The 20,265-nt window shown below is 44.6% G+C and overlaps 1 protein-coding gene across 1 annotated transcript in view; it reads right to left on the reverse strand.

Annotated features, from left to right (window-relative positions):
* Positions 1–20,265, reverse strand: part of grin2da (glutamate receptor, ionotropic, N-methyl D-aspartate 2D, a) — a gene marked incomplete at both ends in the record, with an annotated part of 164,648 nt that overhangs the window by 18,793 nt on the left and 125,590 nt on the right. The window contains 5 exons of the mRNA XM_079998209.1: positions 2,064–2,181; positions 4,272–4,341; positions 6,858–7,018; positions 15,145–15,261; positions 19,133–19,245. Of these exons, the coding sequence (XP_079854335.1) occupies positions 2,064–2,181; positions 4,272–4,341; positions 6,858–7,018; positions 15,145–15,261; positions 19,133–19,245 (579 nt within the window). The remainder of the gene's footprint in view (positions 1–2,063; positions 2,182–4,271; positions 4,342–6,857; positions 7,019–15,144; positions 15,262–19,132; positions 19,246–20,265) is intronic.

Raw genomic sequence — 20,265 nt, forward strand, 5'->3', positions numbered from 1 at the left:
ATATAAGACTTTATTATCACTTGCAAGAAGTGACAACAGAATCTGAGTTGGTTTGGCAAAGAACTGCCGAGCTGCTCACGGACTCCTCCTTTTAACCTCTTTCTGTTGGTCGAGAATGTACATCTCTTTCCTCAATAAGGCTCCCTTCCTTCCTCCTATACGGTCAATCGTGCAAAGAAGCCATTTGTCTGCATTCTTTGACGTCAGTTACAATTACAAACCTCCCGACACTAGTCCAGGCCACATTTTATGAGGGGATGTTTGAATTCACACACCTTCCCATGTCATATGGCCCACAGTCAACAAAGCACTTATTCATGTCTTTGCTGACCCCTGTTTCACACACACTTACTTCATTCATATAGCATATGGGCAAGATAACGAATGTTCTTCCTTATTTAATGGTAGAATATAATGAACATATTTATTTTAAATGTACTAGTAAATTTCTCCCATAGGTGCAAGGCCATTTATAGCTTTATATACAAGTAGCAGCATCTTAAAATCAATTCTAGTTTTGACGGGGAGCCAATGTAGAGATCTAAGAACAGGTGTGATATGTTCAAACTTTTTTTTCCAGTGAGAACGCGTGCAGCCGCATTTTGGATTAACTGTAGCTGCTGCACAGCTGATTTCGGGAGGCCGGTGAATAGGCCATTACCGTAGTCCAATCTACTAGTTATGAATTCATGGATTAATTTTTCGGAGTCTGCTTTTAACAGGAAGCCTCTTAATTTTGAAATGTCTTTTAGATGGTAGAAGGCTGATTTTGTGATTTCATTTATATAGCTCTTAAAATTTAGATCGCCGTCTATGATTACACCCAGATTTTTGGCTTCATTCGTGCTCTCCAAGGACAGAGAACTGAGATGAGCTGCAATTTTCTGTCTTTGAGCCTTTTAAGTCGAAAAGGAAACAGCCATGGCCTGAGTGTACACTGCGTTTTGAACTCAAACAGTTGCTCAAAAACAAACTTTTATAAGGACTATTATTTTTTGTCTTTTTTTTTTGCACACAGGGTTTATTTTTTTATTTTTTATGGTGTGTCAGCAGCAAACAGTGATGTGGTCAAATGGGTGGAATGAGGGATTTGAACCTTTGGCGGTTTCCAGGGATTGGCTCTAATTTCTTTCTTTCTTTCCACGTCCCAACCACGTCCCAGACCTCCACAGGCTCACCTTAGAAGAAGGGATCTTTATTTGAAAGATACTGCAAGTTCCTGATAAGACATTCATCCTCGTCCTTCCTTCCGGGTTTTCTGCCGACTGTGCTGCGAGCGGGGGATATCTTTTCTCATCTTTATATTTTTCTTAATGCTGGGTTGACTTTTTGTGTTTGACTTGCTTGCAGCACGTAATGAAATTAGGGGGAAAACCTGCAGAGAGTGCACATTCTATACCTCAAGTTAGAAATGTAAGTCTCTATGTGGAACTGTTGCAGGGATTTTATCTTTTATCTCTATATGAAATTATTAATCAAATTATTGCTGCACCAAAAAAAATGCATATCGTATGAATTTAGCCAGAACTCTGTCATTGGTTGATATAAAAATGATCAGAAAAAAGCTGTTGAAATATGTTTTTTCTAAACTTTCTATTTTTTTTTAAATTTTTGGTTGCTGGCAGCTATAGAGTTTCTTGAATCAACAAATTATTAAAGCTATACAATAAGTATTAAAGACTATTTTGATGCTAAGAAGAAGCACGACAGAATTAATGAAAAAAAAAGAAATAGAATAATAATAAATGAAATAAGTAGAATTTTGTCATTATCATTAATATTATTTTACATTCATTATTTTTGAATACACAATATTGATTTTTAGAGACTTCACATTCTCAGTTTGCTGGTTGGAGTAATTTACCAGATGTTAAGAATTGGGAGTCACCTCCACCAATGAACAGTTGTTATTCGTATGGTTTGGATGCTGTGATTTTTTGGATCTACTGTTGTGCTTCTCCAAGACCGGCTGCAAATCCGATGTGGGACAAAAACAAAAAAAGATGAATTTGATTATTCCTTCTACCTCTCCTTTCTTCAGCCCCCCTCGCTCCCCTCCTCACCGTCTCCCACCAGCTGCAGCAGCGCCAGGTCCAGCGGTCGTTTCCAGCGTGAGTTCTTGTGCAGAGCGATGCCGTAGCCCGTGGTGGCGAACACCTTGCCAGAACCGATGGTCATCACCTGGAGGCGGGGGGCATGTGCACACACCCACACCCACACACGCACACACACACACACGCACGCACGCACACACACACACACACACACACACACACACACACACACACACACACACACACACACACACACACACACACACACACACTCAGGGGTGAATTCACAAAAGGATTATGCGGCTTTTGCGGCCACTAAACCGGTGCAAATAACAGAAAAAGCGTAAAAAATGGTGCAAAATTGGCCCCTTTCTCTGCAAATGAACCTTGTTGCAAAAAAACTTCCAATTCACAAACACCAGCACTAATGGCCACACCCATTTAGAGTGGAATTATTACTGTCTGCAGAGACCTGGTGGTAACTGCGCAGACAAAAATAAAGGTAGCTGTGCTGATCTGCTCCCTGCGCAATCAGAGCATATACCTGTCAAATTAAACAATGGGATTTGAAATAATTGGGGTAGCGGGGGGGGGGCGTCCTGAGGGGGCAACCCCTGATGACTTCTGATCGCGAAATCCTCATTGCACATTTCGCGTAGCGGGGAGACTCCGTTGGCACACCCCGCTGAGTGGCAGACAATTTCCCTTATTTACTTTGTCACATGGATAATTGTAATCATACGCCGCAAGAAAAGGGGAGATTGCACTCAGCAGAAACACTTTATGGTCGTGTTTGTGCTGTCATATCTTTTTTGAATTGAACACTGACACGGCGCAAAAAGCAGTCACAATTGATGCAGAATTCATGGTGCTATTACCGGCCGCAATCCATTCTTTGTGAATTCGCCCTTCATTGTTTAGATAGGAGAGACCAATAGAACTATAGATAAACAAATATAGCAATAGATAAACAAATAGATCGACAAACAAAATGACAGAGTGACAGATAAAGATAGAACAGTAGACGGTTAGAGCAACAAAAAGAATGACAGACACTCTCACAGAGTGAGAGTGTCAAATAAACAAATTGAGAGAGCAAAGATCATCAGTGAGAGTGGCAGATAAACAAATAGAACGGCTAACAGAGTGATGGATAAAGAAATAGAGCAGCTCCAAAAAGAGCAACAGATAAAGGAATAGACAGAGCAACATATAAACAACTAGAGCACAAATTTAATAAATAGAGCGGCAGTGCATCAGTCAGACATCTCTCTCTCTCTCTCTCTCTCATCGCTGTGATTAATCATCATGCCCATCCCAGTAAAAACAGAAGAATGCAGCTAAATTTGCCACGCCCATGAAAGTGTTTGGACAGAGCGGCTAATAAAGATTACGCGCTAATAATTACAGCTGCAGTGCTGTCTCATCCAGGAGGCGGTGGGGAGGGAAACCAGATAAACTAAAAGGAATAAGCACCGGGCCGCGGGTTTCATCGTTGCTCTGGGAGCTGCGTCAACAACACACATAAAACAGGAAGAACCGCCCGAAATGACAGTTTTAACTGGGAAGCGCTCGGCAGGGGACACGTTCAGAGGGGACGCCTGGTTATTAATGTGATGTTAGCAGATGTGGTCCTGGAGAGAAGGTTTACATGGTTTATGTTACACCGAAAATGTTGACAAATTATATTGTTTTTCAGAATTGATATGGTGCTATGGTGGTGGTGGTGGTGTGTGTGTGTGTGTGGGGTGGGGGGGGGGGGGGGGGGGTGACTGCATTACAATTTCAGAAAGAGAAAATATAATAATTTTGAATTGAATGTGTGTGTTTGAGAGATCTGAGTCCGTGTGTCAGAGAGAGAAAGAATAAAGAGGAATAATAATAATAATTATAATAATAATAATAATAATAATAATAATAATAATAATAATAATAATAATAATAAAAGCAAATAAGATGAAATGAAATGAAATGAAATAAAATAAGAGTAACATTTTTGCTAAAAATTAATTCTTCTTAATAATATAAAAATATTTATATATACAGTATATATATATATATACATATATATACACACACATACATATGTAGGGGGGTGGGGGGTGGTATTGACTCCAGGTGCGTTATGGGAGGATCTCAGAGCACAGAATTTGAATTTCCCGTTGCACGCAGAACACTTCAATGCTAGCACGTGTATTAAAGTGCACGTTGAATAACCTTGCAGCCCTCGTCTTTCCGGGCCATGTAGTTGAGCACAGCGGCGTCGTAGATGAAGGCATCCAATTTCCTAGAAGGATGACAGAACAGAGGGAGGAGGAGGAGGAGGAAGAGAGCGGAAAACAAATGGATAGAAAATTAGCACTCCTTTAGCACCGCGCTGTTACTGGGCACTGAAGAGACAATGGGAGGAAGACGGATAGTCAAGGATGGGGAGTGATATTTGGGAAAGTGAGAGGCAGGGATAGAGAGAGAGAGAGAGAGAGAGAGAGAGAGAGAGAGAGAGAGAGAGAGAGAGAGAGAGAGAGAGAGAGAGAGAGAGAGAGAGAGAGAGAGAGAGAGAGAGAGAGAGATTTTTGTTTTTTACTTTGAATGTTCTTTTATTTTCAGTAAGTCATGTCACAGCAGCAGAAACTTGATCACGAAGGAACAAAAAAAAAAACAGACAAAGACAGAGAGAGTGGGGAGAGGGAAGATGGTAATTTGAGAGAAAGGAGCAGGAGAGAGGTGTGATGACAGGGAAAGGTGCTGAGAGAGAAAGAGAGGAGATATGGAGAGGTGAAGAGAGTGGGGCCAGGGATGAGGGAATGCAGGGATGGAGAGGTGATGGAGAGATGGAGAGGGGATGATTGGCGTCTCGATAGCCGAATCACGCAGGGAGCATCTCTGCGACCATGTAAACTGATGTTACACCGAGAAGGAGGGAGAGGTAGAGAGAGAGGGAGAGGAAGAGCGTGAGAGAGAGAGAGAGATGTGAGATATGGAATTAGTACCAAGAGCCAAGAGGGTGAGGAAGGGACAGAGACAGACAGGAGAGAAAGATAATGACAGAGGTGAGAACAAATAGACAGAGAGAGAGATTAGAGATAGAGACAGAGAGAGAGAGACAGAGAGAGGACACAAGCGATAGAGCAGATAGAGGGAGAGAGGGAACAGACAGAGAGAACAGAGAGACAGAAAGAACAGATAGCATGACCAGGTAGAAAGAACAGATAGGGCAACACAGAGAACAGAGAGAAAGACAGAAAATGAATAGAGAGAAGGGGAAGGGACATAGAGAATGGCTAGAGAGACAGAGACAGAGAACAGACAGAATTGATAGAGCAACACAGAGAATAAATAGAGGAACAGAGATGGGATAGGGAGAAGTGATAGAGAGATAGAGATAGAGAGACAAAGAGGATGAGTAGAGGGACAGGATAGAGAGGAGGAATAGAGAAAGACGAAGAGTGGAAAAGAGAACAGATGGAGCAGATAGAGGGAGTGAAAGGACACAGTGACAGAAAGAAAAGAGAGAGTGAAGAGATACTGTAGAGCGAAACAGAATGGGTAGAGACAGAGAATGAATAGAGGGACAGAGATGGGATGGAGAGATGGGTAAACGATAGATAGAAAGACGCAGATAGAGAGAATGATAGAGATGAATACAAACAGAAAGAACAGATAGAGCAAACAGATAGAAAGAATGGACAGAGCGACACAGAGAATAAACAGAGACAGACGAGATAGAGGGATGGGATAGAGAGAACAGAGAGTGACAAAAAGAACCAATAGAGCAAATAGATAGAAAGAATGGACAGAGCGACACAGAGAATGAACAGACAAAGAATGAATAGAGGGAAGGGATGGAGAGAGAGAGATGGGTGAGAGACAGATGGAAAGAGACACAGGGGCAGGACAGAGAATAAGGTGACGTGCATCATGGGAGTTTTAATAACACGCTACGTCAAACCTAGCTAAGGACTAGCTGTGTGTGTGTGTGTGTGTGTGTGTGTGTGTGTGTGTGTGTGTGTGTGTGTGTGTGTGTGTGTGTGTGTGTGTGTGTGTGTGTGTGTGTGTGTGTGGGTGTGTGTGTGTGGGTGTGTGTGTGTGTGTGTGTGTGTGTGTGTGTGTGAGTGTGTGTTTGCACAGCACATTTCTTTGGCCCATTAGCCGTTAGATAACTAATCTGCATCAACTTGCTTCTCCCTACCCTTCCCTCCCCATCCTCCCCTCCTCCTCGCTTTCTCCTTAGCTCCCTCCCTCCCTCCCATCCTCCCTCTTCATCCAACTCCCGACTCTTTCCCCCCATCCTCTCTTACCTCCCCATGCTCCCTCCCTCTCTACCCATCCTCCCTTCCCAAACCCATCCCAGCCATCCTCCCCTCCGCCCCCCCGTTACCGATCCATCCTATGAGGATGAATGTCACAATGCCGTCCCCACCAGGGGCCCTGTAATAAAGGCTCCAACAGGAGACAGAGGCCCCTGAATGGCAGCTGAAGTGCAGCCTGCCCCGCCCGCCTCGCCCTGCAGTATCTGCACCATGTCTTACTAAAAAGCTTTATATCGCCTGTTTCATTCCCGTTCCTTACGAGCGACGATCCCCCCGGCCACAGGAGGCGATTGATTTCCACTCTTCCTTGTTGTGCCGTTTCTCCCTCTGCCCTCCCTTCCTCACCCAGTCTTCAGGTTCTCTATGGCCTCCTCCACGGCCCCTCTCCTCCCTCCCCTTCCCTACTCCCATTCCCTTCCCCACCCAGTCTTCAGGTTCTCTATGGGCTCCTCCACGGCGCCTCTCCTCCCTCCCCTCCCCCTCCTTTCCTCACCCAGTCTTCAGGTTCTCTATGGCCTCCTCCACGCCCTTTTGGTTGTTGCGGATCATGAACTGGTGCATGTTGGGGTAGTTGGAGCGAATGTTCTCCTCGGTGCTGCCATTTGGCACCGTGCCGAACCGGAGGGGTGGGTACTGCTCCGTGGGCTGCTGAAACTGTAGAGAGAGTGAGAGCAAGAGAGAGAGAGAGAGAGAGAGAGAGAGAGAGAGAGAGAGAGAGAGAGAGAGAGCGACAGAGATTTTTTGGATTTTTAAAAACATCTTTATTTCAACATTTTCTCCAGTTCACAGTTGAAGACATTAAAAAAGAACAATTTGTTCATGACAAAAGCCCTAAACGTTAAAAACAGACTGGAAGCACAAGTCGTCCCCCACCAGCGAACAGATGACGTCATTGAAACACTACAGTTTGATACAGCATCCAGACTCTTCATCAGTTTGTGAGAGTTAAAATCAACTAAGACTCTCACCCTGACTAAGGCCACAAACACTTTTCCTAAAATACTTTCCTTTCTTCTCAGTTTGTTTCTTCTTGTAATGTAGATAGCAATCTTTGCTTCCCCTATTAAAAAGTTTAACAGTCGCCATTTCTCTGCGTTAGTTCTGTAATATTTAACCCCACAAATTAAAGCATTTTTGAACCACTCTTCTTTAAAGAGGTTAAAACTTTCCTTTAAAACACTAAAAAGCTCTAAAAGTCAGACGCACTCAGTGAAACAGTGAAAAATCGACTCCCACAGTTTACAAAATGGACATTCATTTTTGACAGTGGGATTAAAAACAGAAACAAAACTATTGACTGCTATGGCTCCATGTAGGACTCTCCATTGGAGATCCCCCGTCCTTTTCTTGGAGGGTGCTTTGTTAAAGCTCCTCCAACACGGCTCCTCCTGTCCCGCAATCTGGAGCCATCCCCTCCAGACAGTGTCTTGCTGCGTTTCCTTTCCTGTTTAAAACCACTACACACTCTTTATGAAAACCTTTCCCACTGGCTGTGTGTAGGTCCAGTTTTGTCCAAAGTGTCTTGTGCAGTAGTTTCCCAGAGGACCCCTCCAGGTTGGGAGTCTGAGTCATCTCCGGGAAGGGATCCTCTGGTTTCAGCTCCTCCGCCCCTTCTCCGTACTCTTTCAGCAGGGCCAGTTCCTCCTCCGTAAGTCTCTTTCTCCACCTCTTGAGTACCAGGTGTATGATCCTGGTGGACCTCATCCCCAGCTGCTTCGCCATGGCCTCGCCGTCCTGCAGGTCGCTCCCCGCTGCCGCCACCACCTGCCTCAGGGTCAGGACCCCTGCCTCCCTCAGGATACTCTTCAGTCCTGCAGTGGCCTCATCCTGCACGTCCAGCCTGGCTCCTCCGATCTTCCCAGTCCTTTTTAAGATCAAGCCCGCCACATCCTTCCAAACATTAAAATATCCTGTTAAAACTTTCTCTATTGGCTAAAAAACATTTTCTTTCCTAATCCAGTGGAAGTTCCCCCCCACAAAAAAGTCCATTAACTCAGCCTATATTTTCCTTATTAATAAGTCTGGTGGTTGGACACCAGGTTATTGATGATCAGCGTTCTGCCCCTGAAGGACAGCTGTGGCAGTGCCCACCTCCATTTCATTAGTTTGCCCTGTATTTTTCCTAAAAGCCCTTCCCAATTCTTCCCCATTATACTTTAATTCCCTAAAAACACTCCTAAATATTTAAAACCATCTCTTCTCCACTGTAAGCCTCCTGGTAGTTTTAAAAGTCCTCCCCTCCATCCGCCCACAGCCAACGCTTCACTTTTGTCCAAGTTGACTTTTGCTGCTGATATCAGCCCAAAATCCTTAACGATCCCCTCCAGTTTGTTGATTTCATCCGGCTTTTTTATTAAAACAATGACGTCGTCTCCGTAGGCTGATAAAATGTGGCTTCTTTTAAGACCGTTTAAGACCACACCCTCAATTTTTGTCCTTAATTTACACAACAATGGTTCGATGGCCAGAGAGTACAGCATCCCTGAGAGGGAGCAACCCTGTTTCGCAGCCCTTTTAAAGTGTGTAGGGGGCTTCACACTTTAAAACGGCTGCCCTCCATTGATCTTCAGTACCAGGCCGAAAGCCTCCAGAGTTTTCCAAAGGTAAAGGTGCTCAACCCAGTCAAAAGCCTTCTCCTGGTCTAACGAAATGAGACCAGTTTCAATGCCTAAAGAACTAGAGATCTCAAAAATATCCTGAATTAAGGACACATTGTCCAGAATTGACCTACCAGGCACACAGTACGTTTGGTCCTGATGGACTACCAGTTCCATCACCTCCCTCAGCCTGTTGGCCAGCGCCCTTGATAGGATCTTATAGTCCGTGCACAAAAGGGACACATCTCCTGCAAGTCTCCATTCTTTGGTAGGAGAGTGATTACTGGTCTCCTGCAGCTGACTGGCAATAATTTATCTTTAAAACCTTAATTAAAAAACATTAAAAGATCCTCCCTTAACTCCTCCCAGAACTTCTTTATAAAATTCCGCAGTAATCCCATCGAAGCTGGGGGCCTTACCCCCCTTCATGCTCTGCAAGAAAGATCCTGCAGGATCAGAGGTTCCTCCAGCCCCGCACTGATGTCTTCTGGGACCCTGGGTAGATTCCCACAAAAGGAGCAAAACAGTTATTTTGGTTCCTTGTACCCCCTTTGTACAGTTCTGTGTAAAAGTTCACTGCTCGTCTCCGGATCTCTTCTGGCATCTTGAGCTCCTGTCCTGTGTCAGATCTCAGGGCGTGAATGAACCTGCTCTGCCCATTCCTCTTCTCCAGGCTAAAAAAAGAACTTAGATGGTGCGTCTATCAGCGCTGCGCTCTGGAAGTGAGAGCAGACCAGCGCCCCCTGAGCCTTAGTGCCTAGTAGGTCTGTAAAAGCAGCTCTTTTAGACTTGAGATCCTTAATATGATCTCGATTTCCAGTGGATTCCACTGCACTCTGTAACTCCACAATGTCAGTCTCCAGATCCTCCAGATCTGGTGATGTCCCGTGTGACATTGAGAGTGTACTGTTGACAGAGCTGCCTTATCTCCTTGTTCCCATAGTCCCACCACAGTCTTAAGGAATTAAAACCCTGCTTCCTGTTTTTAAAACCTTCCCAAAAAAAACAGCATCCTTAAAATTGGAGTCACATAATAGAGTGGTGTTAAAATGCCAATACGCACTTTTAGGCCTTACATTGGCGATAAAAGCACGTCAAACAACAACAATGATGCTTAAAACAGTAAAACCGGTCCAGTCTAGCCAAAGATAATTAAGTGCCTCTGCAGTGTGCTCAGGTATACTGTCTTCTATCCCCGTTGGTTCTCCTCCACAGGTCTCTTAACTCATTCTCGTTTGAGAGCTGCCTCATTGCGTTCTGTGAGGCTCACAGTGGTTCTTGTCTAAAAGATCATTCTCGGTACCGTAAAAATCTCCTCCTAAAAACAAAAACTCCTCAGCATGAACTTTGCCTAAAACACTATTTAAAACTTGTAAAAAAGTAACTCTGTGTGGTCCTGTGGTGGGAGCGTACACGTTTATAAAAACAAATTTATAGTGTTCAAATGTTGCCCTCACCACCATGAGTCTGCCCTCCACCACCACCTCCACCTCAAAGGATGCTGAGGCAAAGCTCTTGGAGAAGAGAAGAGCCACGCCCCCGCTGGTTGTGCTCTTGTGGCTTAGCGCCACCCCCCACTCCCTCTTCCAGTCAGCCTCATTGACGGAGTCACTATGAGTCTCCTGCACCAACATCACATCCAGCCTCTTCTGGTTCATCACCTCGTACAACAGAGACCTCTTAGCTGCGTCTCTCACCCCGTTCACATTCAGCGTGCTGACGTTTAAGTGACTCATTGCAAAGGAAAGAAAATCAGCCAGAACAGCAGCACTGACTTATACCTCATCATCATCTTTCCCATTGTTCAGCTCCTTCCTGATTTTTTGCATCTTCTTGAGCCTGTACACTTCCTGGTTCCTAAAACCTCTTCTCCCCTTACTCCTCATCTGTTGCTGGGCAGTGTTTGCCAACAGCTCCTTGTCTGAGAAGTAGTCCTCCACCTTTATCCCTTTTACGTTCTTAGTTCTGTGTAGGAACGCTTTTTTTTCCCCACACTGTAACTTTTTTTGCCCTCTTTCTTTTTGACGGCTAGAAAAACCTGCCCGTCACTATCTGCAGCAGAGTCTTCCTCCATCCAGGACTCAGATTCTGAGCCTCCCTGCTCCACTGTTTGTCTTGCCTTCCCCTGGCTTGCTGTTCCTCTCGTCGCCTGAGAGTCTCCTCCGATTTTATTTGACTTTCTTTTCAGATGAGGAACTCTCAGAAGATCGTCCTCATCTCCCATTTCAAAATTGCTCACTTCCAACGCTTCTTCCTCCCCAGCTCTGTTGCCTGCACTCTTCTTTTTGTTCTGCTTTCTTTCCTTCACCTGTCCCCTCCTGTCCCCCCACACTCACCTGCCTATCTTCTGGACCCTCACCCTTCCCTTCCTGTCCTCCCACCTTTACCTGCCTGCCTTCCAGACCCTCACCTGTCTCCCCCCATGTTCACCTGACTGTGCTGTTGACCTTCACCTGTTCCCTCCTGTGGCTCCACATTCACCTGTTTTTCCCCCTTTTATTTTGACCTTCGCCTGTCCCCTCCTGTGCTCCCTTGTTCACCTGTTTTTCCTTTTTCTGCCCCTCACCTGTCTCCTCCTGTGCCCCCACCTTCACCCGTTTCTTCCCTTTTCTTTCTGACCTCCACCTGTCTCCTCCTGTGCTCCCCTGTTCACCTGTTTTCCCCTTTTCTGACCCTCACCTGTCTCCTCCTGTGCCCACTCCTTCACCTGTTTTTCCCCCTTTTATTTTGACCTTCGCCTGTCCCCTCCTGTGCTCCCTTGTTCACCTGTTTTTCCTTTTTCTGCCCCTCACTTGTCCCCTGCTGTGCTCCCTTGTTCACCTGTTTTTCCTTTTTCTGCCCCTCACCTGTCTCCTCCTGTGCCCCCACCTTCACCTGTTTCTTCCCTTTTTCTTTCTGACCTCCACCTGTCTCCTCCTGTGCTCCCCTGTTCACCTGTTTTCCCCTTTTCTGACCCTCACCTGTCTCCTCCTGTGCCCGCTCCTTCACCTGTTTTTCCCCTTCTTGACCCTCACCTGTCCCCTCCTGTGCTCCCTCATTCGCCTGCCCATCCTTTTGCCCATCACCTGTCTTGCTGTTTGAGTTCTTTCCTGGACATGCCCTGACATGATGTCCCTCCCCACCAAACCCAAAGCCCTTGGTGTTGTCAGAGTTGACAAAAACCACGTAGTCCAATTCATCTGCCCTGATTTTAAAGGCGACGCTCAGCTCATCAGGACATGTCTCCTGTGAGACACCACATGCTTCAGCAGCGGTGACTTATATCCTGACGGGACTTTCTTAACAGGCGACACCACCTTCCCGTGCCTCGAAAGTTCCCTAGTTAAGGTCTCGTTCTTGTTAAAAGGCGGAACATTCGCCATATTCACCCTTTTCGCCAGTGTGGAGAGAGGCAGAACAGGAACAAACATTTCGTTCACCGTGAAGCCGCTCACCACCACCACTCTTTCCACACTATCGAGAAAAATGACCACAACGCTGTTCATCCGCGCTGCGGACATGATTCTACTGTAGCCGACAGCCTGTCCCACTGCCAGTCTGCAGTCCTCCACTGAGACAGGGGAAGACAGGGGCAACTAAATGCCGTGCTTCCTCATTAGCCTGGTGAGGTCCGAAAGACTGCGGACCCGCGGACCCGCACCACCACCACCACCCCCAACCCGCTGTGTGCACCCACTACAACCAGTAGAAACAAAACACCCGTCACCAACAAATAATTATAAACAACATGATTTAAAAGAAAAGTTAGAGAAATAAATCTCTCACTCCGACAAAAGCTCACACACTCCGCTCGCTCACACCTCCAACCACTCAGAGCGAGAGAGAGACAGAGAATCAGAGGCTCAGATAGATTGCTTTATTGCTGAATTTGTACAAATTCAGCAATAATTCTGCCTTTACTTATACTGAAAGGAACAATACCACAATGTGTCTTTCAAATTCAAATAAAATCACACATCCATCAAATATTGCAGCTCCAACGCTGAGTTGTAAAATAAATCAGGTCACATGCAAAAAAAAAAAAAAAAAAAAGACTGCCTGATGGCGGGTGTGTGGGAGGGGTGACACTGGGCTAGAAGGCAGTATCTCATAATTCCTTCACATGGAAGATTATATTTTCATATATTTTACTTCTAATTACTTAGGTTTTGGGCAGTCGGAATTCTTTCCAACTTGGAACATGGAAGCCACTGCGAGTGTGATCAGTGCAGTGTTGGTTGAGGAATCACATGGTGTTGCTGCTGTATTGGACACCCAGAGACTCCCAAAGGCTCAACCCAATGAGGAGCTGATGGCCTCCTCCTCCCATGATGTATTATTTCAAATTCCATATGAAGAATGCAAGAAGAGAAGCTCCTCCAAGGCAAAGACCTCACTCTAACCCTAAACTGAAATGGATATGGTTAGACATGAGTTTATAGATGGATGGGAATGGGTGTGGTGCGGTTAAAGTCAGGGTAAGGGGCAATATTTACGGATCTCTAATGTACAGACAAGTCTGTACTAAGTATTTAATTGATACTTAAGTAAAACTGACATAAGACTGATCTTCAGTTGATACTTAGTTGACTATTAACTTGGACTGTCCAAACCTGGTGTTGGATATTCCTTAATTAATATACAGAATTGGTGATGATTTGTATGTGTTATCTGGCAGCAACACCAAACTGATATGGTAACTACAGTGAAGGCTCAATGAACATGTATCAAATATTAAGTTGAAGAGGTTGAAGAGTTGTTGAGCAACAGCTATATGGTCCTGGACCAAGAAGGGGGGCGTGGGCTAGTGGGGTTGGGAGTAATTTAGCTTTAGAACAAACTTCCCCTGACCATCAAAAAGTATTAATTTCAAAATGCCAGGCCTCATTTTACGGAGTGCTCCAAAGATGGAGCAGGTGAGCGGGAGAGATAAGACAGCAGAGGTTTGAAAGAGTTTGAACTGCATGGACGCTGCGGGGCAGGTTTATGCTGCTGCTGCACTGAGAGATAAAAGAACTGACATTAAGAAAGAAAGAAAATGAGACGGGCAGAGACAGAAGCACCCGGGAGCTCTGAAGGCCTGGGTATTTAACATTCCTTTGGTACCAACTTAAGCAGTTTTAGGCTCATCATCAGTTGAACTTTTAAGGGCGGGTTTGAGGTATTTCTACCCTTTGAGTTAGCTTTGAGAGATACTGAAGCACCGTGAAGAGTCATTGTTTCACACTGCTGACAGTGACATCCTGGTCACCCAGAATCATTAGAGCTGTTCGTTCCAGGTAACCTGTTCATCTCTCTGTCCGTCCATCTGTCCATTCAACAAACGGTCTTTTAAATAATTCTTCCATTTGCTTGTATGCCATCCAAACCATCAATCCATCCATCTAGTCTAACCTTGACAAGTTTCCCGTGACCTTTATATTCTCCAGCCTCTCTGTTGGTGTTATTGACATAGTCAAAATACTCAAAGTAACTTGTTATAATTTAAAACTTTGCTGACGATGACTGATGTTTGGTTGGTTCATTAACTACAGACAGGAGTACTTATTGTAAGTTGCCTTGAAATGAAACAGTCGGCTATATAGCATAAAGTTAATGCATACATCCCATAGGCTGAAAAGGCAATTTCCCAGGGACCTCCACACACCCTCGATTTGTATTAGTCTCAAAGAATAAACTAGATAAAAGTAGTGAACATACAGCAGTTTGAGTGTAACTTTGTGGCACTTCAACTAGCCCCAAAATAGACCTAAATACACCACCAATGATGAACCCTTTAGACAAACTCGAGACCAGGTCCAGGCCCTTGAGAGATCTGAACCCCTTCACACTCTGTCTCACTCCAGGTTTTTCAATCCCAGACATTTGCTGCGTATTCTCATTGGATACACAATAGAATTTGTGATTATAAAGCCGGTCACTGAGTAGTCCATCAGCAAGAGGTCGATCTGAGTGGCTGAGGCCCCCGAAAACTGATTATGAAGAGTGATGCTCGGGCTCCAGTGCTACGTTGGTGATTATGTGGGAGAGCCCCTCGGGGGCCAATGGAGGAAGCCAAAAAAAACCACCAGAAATACAGGTGCATTAGTCAGGTATGAGTGTAAGTCATCCTAGTAGCATTTCAAATGAATGTCCATTTAGGTCATTAGTTGCCTCAAAAAGGTCTAGAAGCAGTAGCAGAAAAAAACCTGGCCATGAACTTGCCTTCTTGTCGGAGAGTCCTGAAACGGTATCGATGTACTCCTCCTGGATCATGAAGGCTGCCAGATTTGCAGTGTAGGATGCCAGGAAGATCACAGCGAAGAAGGCCCACACCAGCACCTGGAGAGGCACCACAGGGAGGAAGAAGGTCGTGTAAGACCTCAGAACCAACGGTGAGTATAGAGATTGTTGAAGTCTGGACCTGAAAGTCTGTTAAATCGTGCCTTCAGAAAGTGATAAGCCTTCAGAATAGCAGGTTCTCATCTGCAGCTGTTCTGTGTTTTGGACCATCAATCCCCCTGAAGATTCTTCAACTTTACAATGTCCCCTCATGGATTGAATGGGGTTCATCTGACCTCATTTAAACTTGACTTCCGTTGTTCATCATCTGCAATGAGCTACAGTACCATTACATATATATAAATATATATTAAAACCTTTTCTTCCTTTTAAAGTATGGCAACAGTGTAACTCACAGATTAGTGAGTTACTTACTACTATGTATTTTTATTCTTTCTGAGGCCAGACCAAACCCAAAGAGTCAACAAAAACAAATCTGCTTTACAAGTTTTATCTGACACAGCGACAAAAGAGTAAACTGGTTCAGACAGCAAACTTCTTATAAGAAGAAAAAATATATGAAAGGAACAGAAAAAATTAAATCCATTTCTCCGCACCTCTGACCCCCTTTGTGAGGCCTATTGAGCAGCTAATGAACACTTGAGGTGATTGGGCCACTTTCTAAAAGCACTCAGGATGAAAAAAAAACAAAAAAAAAAGAAGAAAAGAAACAAATTACATGGAGCGCTTGGCTTCCCGAAGCTGCTAACCCTGGAACAAAAGAAGGGAGTCGGACGAGGTTTCTTATAATACACAAAGAGAAACAGTGTTGTGCATTACAGCAGGTATTTTAATGGCTGAAAATAGGTGGATATAAAAAAAACACTGCCAGAGTCCATTCTTGGGATCTGATAGTAAAATTGTTATAATTTAAATATTGATTATGGTATACAATTCAGGAACTTTGTTAAGTTCACAGATGAACTCTTGTAAAAATTTTACTAGATACAAAGGATGTGTAAATCGATGTTCACTGTGGTGATCAACCAATGCGTCCTTATAAAATTGTCGCCACACACCAGCACCAAAAGGACAGCGGTTGATAACTCACAATATGATGAAAACTGGTTGTTTTCTGTCAGAACTGCCGCACATTGCTGCTTGGTTAGAACCCCTAGTGTCACCGTTGGGACACACAAGTTAACTGATCGCACCTTAACGTTACGGTTAAAGTTAGCTACATGAGCATAGCATGAACACCTTAACCCCTAATGCAAAACCCTCACAATTTATTCAGAGATAATGAATAGCTAAGTCTACCCTTACGAGTTTGGACAGAGCAAAGCCTGCTCGATAATTTAATGTCTGGATCTGGCACTTGTAAAAATATCTGGATGTATATAAACGTCAGCGTCAAGAAGCGTAATGGACTTTGGACCAATGGACGAGTCATATTTCTGTCATTTGGCCATAATTCCATCAGGGTAGAGGTCGAGTAGAGAAGAGGTAGAGAGAGAGGGGAAGAGGGCAGTAGAGTAGGTAGAGTAGAGGGAGGTACAGTCGAGTGAGGTAGAGGTACCTGTAGAGTAGAGGTAGAGTAGATGGAGAGAGGAGTATAGGTAGAGTAGTGAAGAGGTAGAGGGAGAGTAGGGCAGGGCAGTAGAGTAGACGCAGAGTAGAGTAAAGTTGGAGTAGAGGGAGGTACAGTAGAGTAGATGTAGAGAAGAGGGAGGTAGAATAGAGAGAGATAGATTTAAGGTACAGGTAGAGAAAGCAGAGGAAGATACAGTAGAGGTACCTGTAAAGCAGAGGGAGAGAAGATGTAGAGTAGAGTATACATAGAGTAGATGGAGGTACAGTAGAAGTAGAGCAGAGGGAGGTAGAATCGAGGGAGGTAGATTAAAGGTAGAATTAGAGTAGAGAAGAGGTAAGAGGTAGAGTCGAGATAGAGTAGAGATAGAGTAAGAGGTAGAGTAGAGGTAGAGTAAGAGGTAGAGTGAGAGGTAGAGTAGAGATGTACTGTATATAAACCTTCAGTGTCAAGAGGACTACTCTGAAATCTTCCCTGGTTGTCAGCAAAGCAAAGCTTGTTCTGCCCCAAGCGTTTCAATTTGACGAGTAGGGAAGAGTACACAGTTAATATGGTTGTTGGGAGACAATACTAGCGGTCGGACAAAATACCGATACTGGAATATGTCGGGATACTTCCTCTAGCAACACGTTATCTATACACTGGCTCCAAATATCAATATTTTTATGAAAACAAGGCGGCGCTCTAAACTCGTGGTGTAACAGAAAGTAGATGATCCGTGATCCGTACGGGTCGCCCCACAGTTGGGAACGCATGTGAACCGTGGTGTGGCTGCTCAAACCACCCCATCCCCACACCGCAGTTAAATTCTGCAATTGATCCAGACCTGGATTTAGGTGACTGGGATCAGAGTGGCTGCATACCTGTTGCTCATTGGTTGGTCTAACGAGCAGCAGATAAAACCCCTATCCCCACACACACTCAGGACAGGACCCTGTGTCAATTTGATCCCAGTTAGCTAAATCCAGGTCAGTTGTGGCTGCTCAAACCACCCCATCCCCACACCACATTAACCTTCACAGTGAAACACAGTTTTACTGCCACTTTTACTTTTTAAAGTAATAATTCCATAAATATGGATGCAGAGTTGCAGTGAAAAGAAGATAAAGACAGATGCTGCAGTGTTTTACTCTGAAGCGCAGTGATTGGTTCACGATACATCACGCTGTGCCGTTGCTACTTTGCGACATGTGGCGAATGAGCTGTGGATACAGAAAATGTTGCTGCAATGCATCTGCTCGGTCGCCATATTGGAAGGGTCAAGATATGTAATAAACAAATAAGATGTGTATTGAGAGATGCAGATTTCTCTACAGAATCGACTGTAATTCGCTAAATTCTAAACTGATTTTCATGAAATGTAGTTTGTTATAAACGTAAGAAACTGAACATGATACTGGTCACTTATTGGAACTAAATTATGTCACTGGGGGCGGATCTGATCATATTTTTTTCCATTCACTACCATGTTATAAGGAAGAAGGTATCATGCATGCCTCATAATTCTTTAAGCTTTAATGTGGCGGACCAAGGGGGCGTGGTCAAGCCCCCGCTGCAGACAGGCAGCGCAGACTGCCATCACAGGGCCGCTCAGCTGCTGGTGATCAGGCGAATCAAGGGAGGAGCTCCCCTGATTCATCCGATCCCAGACCAGGAAGTACCATAAGCGCAGTTTCTCCCCGCAGTAGGAGATTGGTACCTGCGTGGGGGAGATGCGCGACGACTGGGCTTGTGTAACTGAAGCTGTGGATTTTTCCCTAGTTTTCCAGCGAGGCTTTTAGTGACCCCTTTCTGGCCCACGTGCCGCTGTTTTGTTTCTTCGATAAAATACACTCAAACGGCTCTGTTTCTGCCTCCAACTGCCTCCACTCTCTTTGTCCCTGGCCCTGGGCCAAAATGACACATCCCATTTAATTTAACCATTATGTTATTATTGAAACATTGGACATATTTTTGTTGTACATTCTCTCATCCCAGTTGTCAAATTTTGTGAAACTGATGCCACGATGCAGTGAATGAATACATAATTCCTGCTTTCTGCATTTTTAGAGGTATTATTCCTTCTTCAGTTACACAAAAATCGTTATGTAACATAGATTAATTGTCTTGCAATGTATCGAGTATCGCAGAATCGCTGTATCGTGATACCATTGTTATCGTGTGCAACATATTGTGACAGTATCGTATCGGGAGTTACTCTGCAATTCCCACCCCAAGACAATACCAATTAAAGGAGGTGGGGCTATGCAAAAGTCAAGAATCATTCAATTGTCAAGAATCTGTCCGTCTGTCTGTCTGTCTGTCTGCCTGTCGGTCAATTCTTCCAGTGGGTAGAATCACCATGATCTTGCTGGTTGTTCCTCTGGGGTTTTCCACAGGCACAGAGTTGTTGAAGACCAACGCCCACAGCAGCCAGATGGACTTCCCGATGGTGAACTTTGACCCTCCCGACTCTGCAGGCGGAAGGGGAGGAGGGATGGCGGAGAGAGATACAGATGGAGAGAAATGTTATGCGGCTGGTCGTCAAAGACCAGGTCTGTCAGACGCCGAGGAAAGACAGAAACGGTATCGTCGATGGAAAAAGAGAGAGAATCAGACAAAGAGATTTGAACGCAGATAGACAAAGCCCATCAGCCCCGAGACACTTTTTTTTTTACCCTGTGAACTTTATACCACATGAGTTTCAGGTGGATGGACGGATGGATGAATGGGTCAATGAAGCAAACTGGAGAAGATAGAGGAAGCAAAGGAAGAGGAGGAGGTTATTAAGGTTTTCAGGTCTGAGATGAAACAGGCAATATGAGTGAGGAAGAACTGTCCAAGTTCAAACACAGAAGGGTGAGAAAAGCATGAAGTAAATACTATTATTGGATTCATCTAAATGTTTGTTTGATATTATGTCATGATGAAGGTAAACATTGTAAAAAAAAATCCACATACGTAATGTATGAAATTATGAATACAGAAGTAGACCATGCACTGCTAAGCCACAACATTAAAACTAGTAACAGGTGAAGTGAATAACATTATTCTTCTGGTTCCAATGGCACCTGTCAAGGGGTGGGATATATTAGGCAGCAAGTGAACAGTCAGTTCTTGAAGTTAAATCTCTTGAATCTCTTGATGTGTTGGAAGCAGGAAAAATGGGCAAGCTTAAGGATCTGAGCCACTTTGACAAGGACCAAATTGTGATGGCTCGACGACTGGGTCAGAGCATCTCCAAAATGTCAGTTCTTGGTTAGTACCTACCAAAAGTGGTCCAAGGAAGGACAACTGGTGAACCGGCAACAGGGTTATGGGCGCCCATGGGCTAATAAATGCACATGGGGAGTGAGGTCTAGAGGTCTAGCCCGTCTAGTTCGATGCCACAGAAGAGCCACTGTAGCACAAATTGGTGAAAAAGTTAATGCTGCTATGATAGAAAGGTGTCAGAACACACAGTGCATCGCAGCTTGCTGCGTATGGGGCTGTGT

The sequence above is a fragment of the Zeus faber genome (assembly GCF_960531495.2).
Source record: "Zeus faber genome assembly, chromosome: 1".
NCBI lineage: Eukaryota > Metazoa > Chordata > Actinopteri > Zeiformes > Zeidae > Zeus > Zeus faber.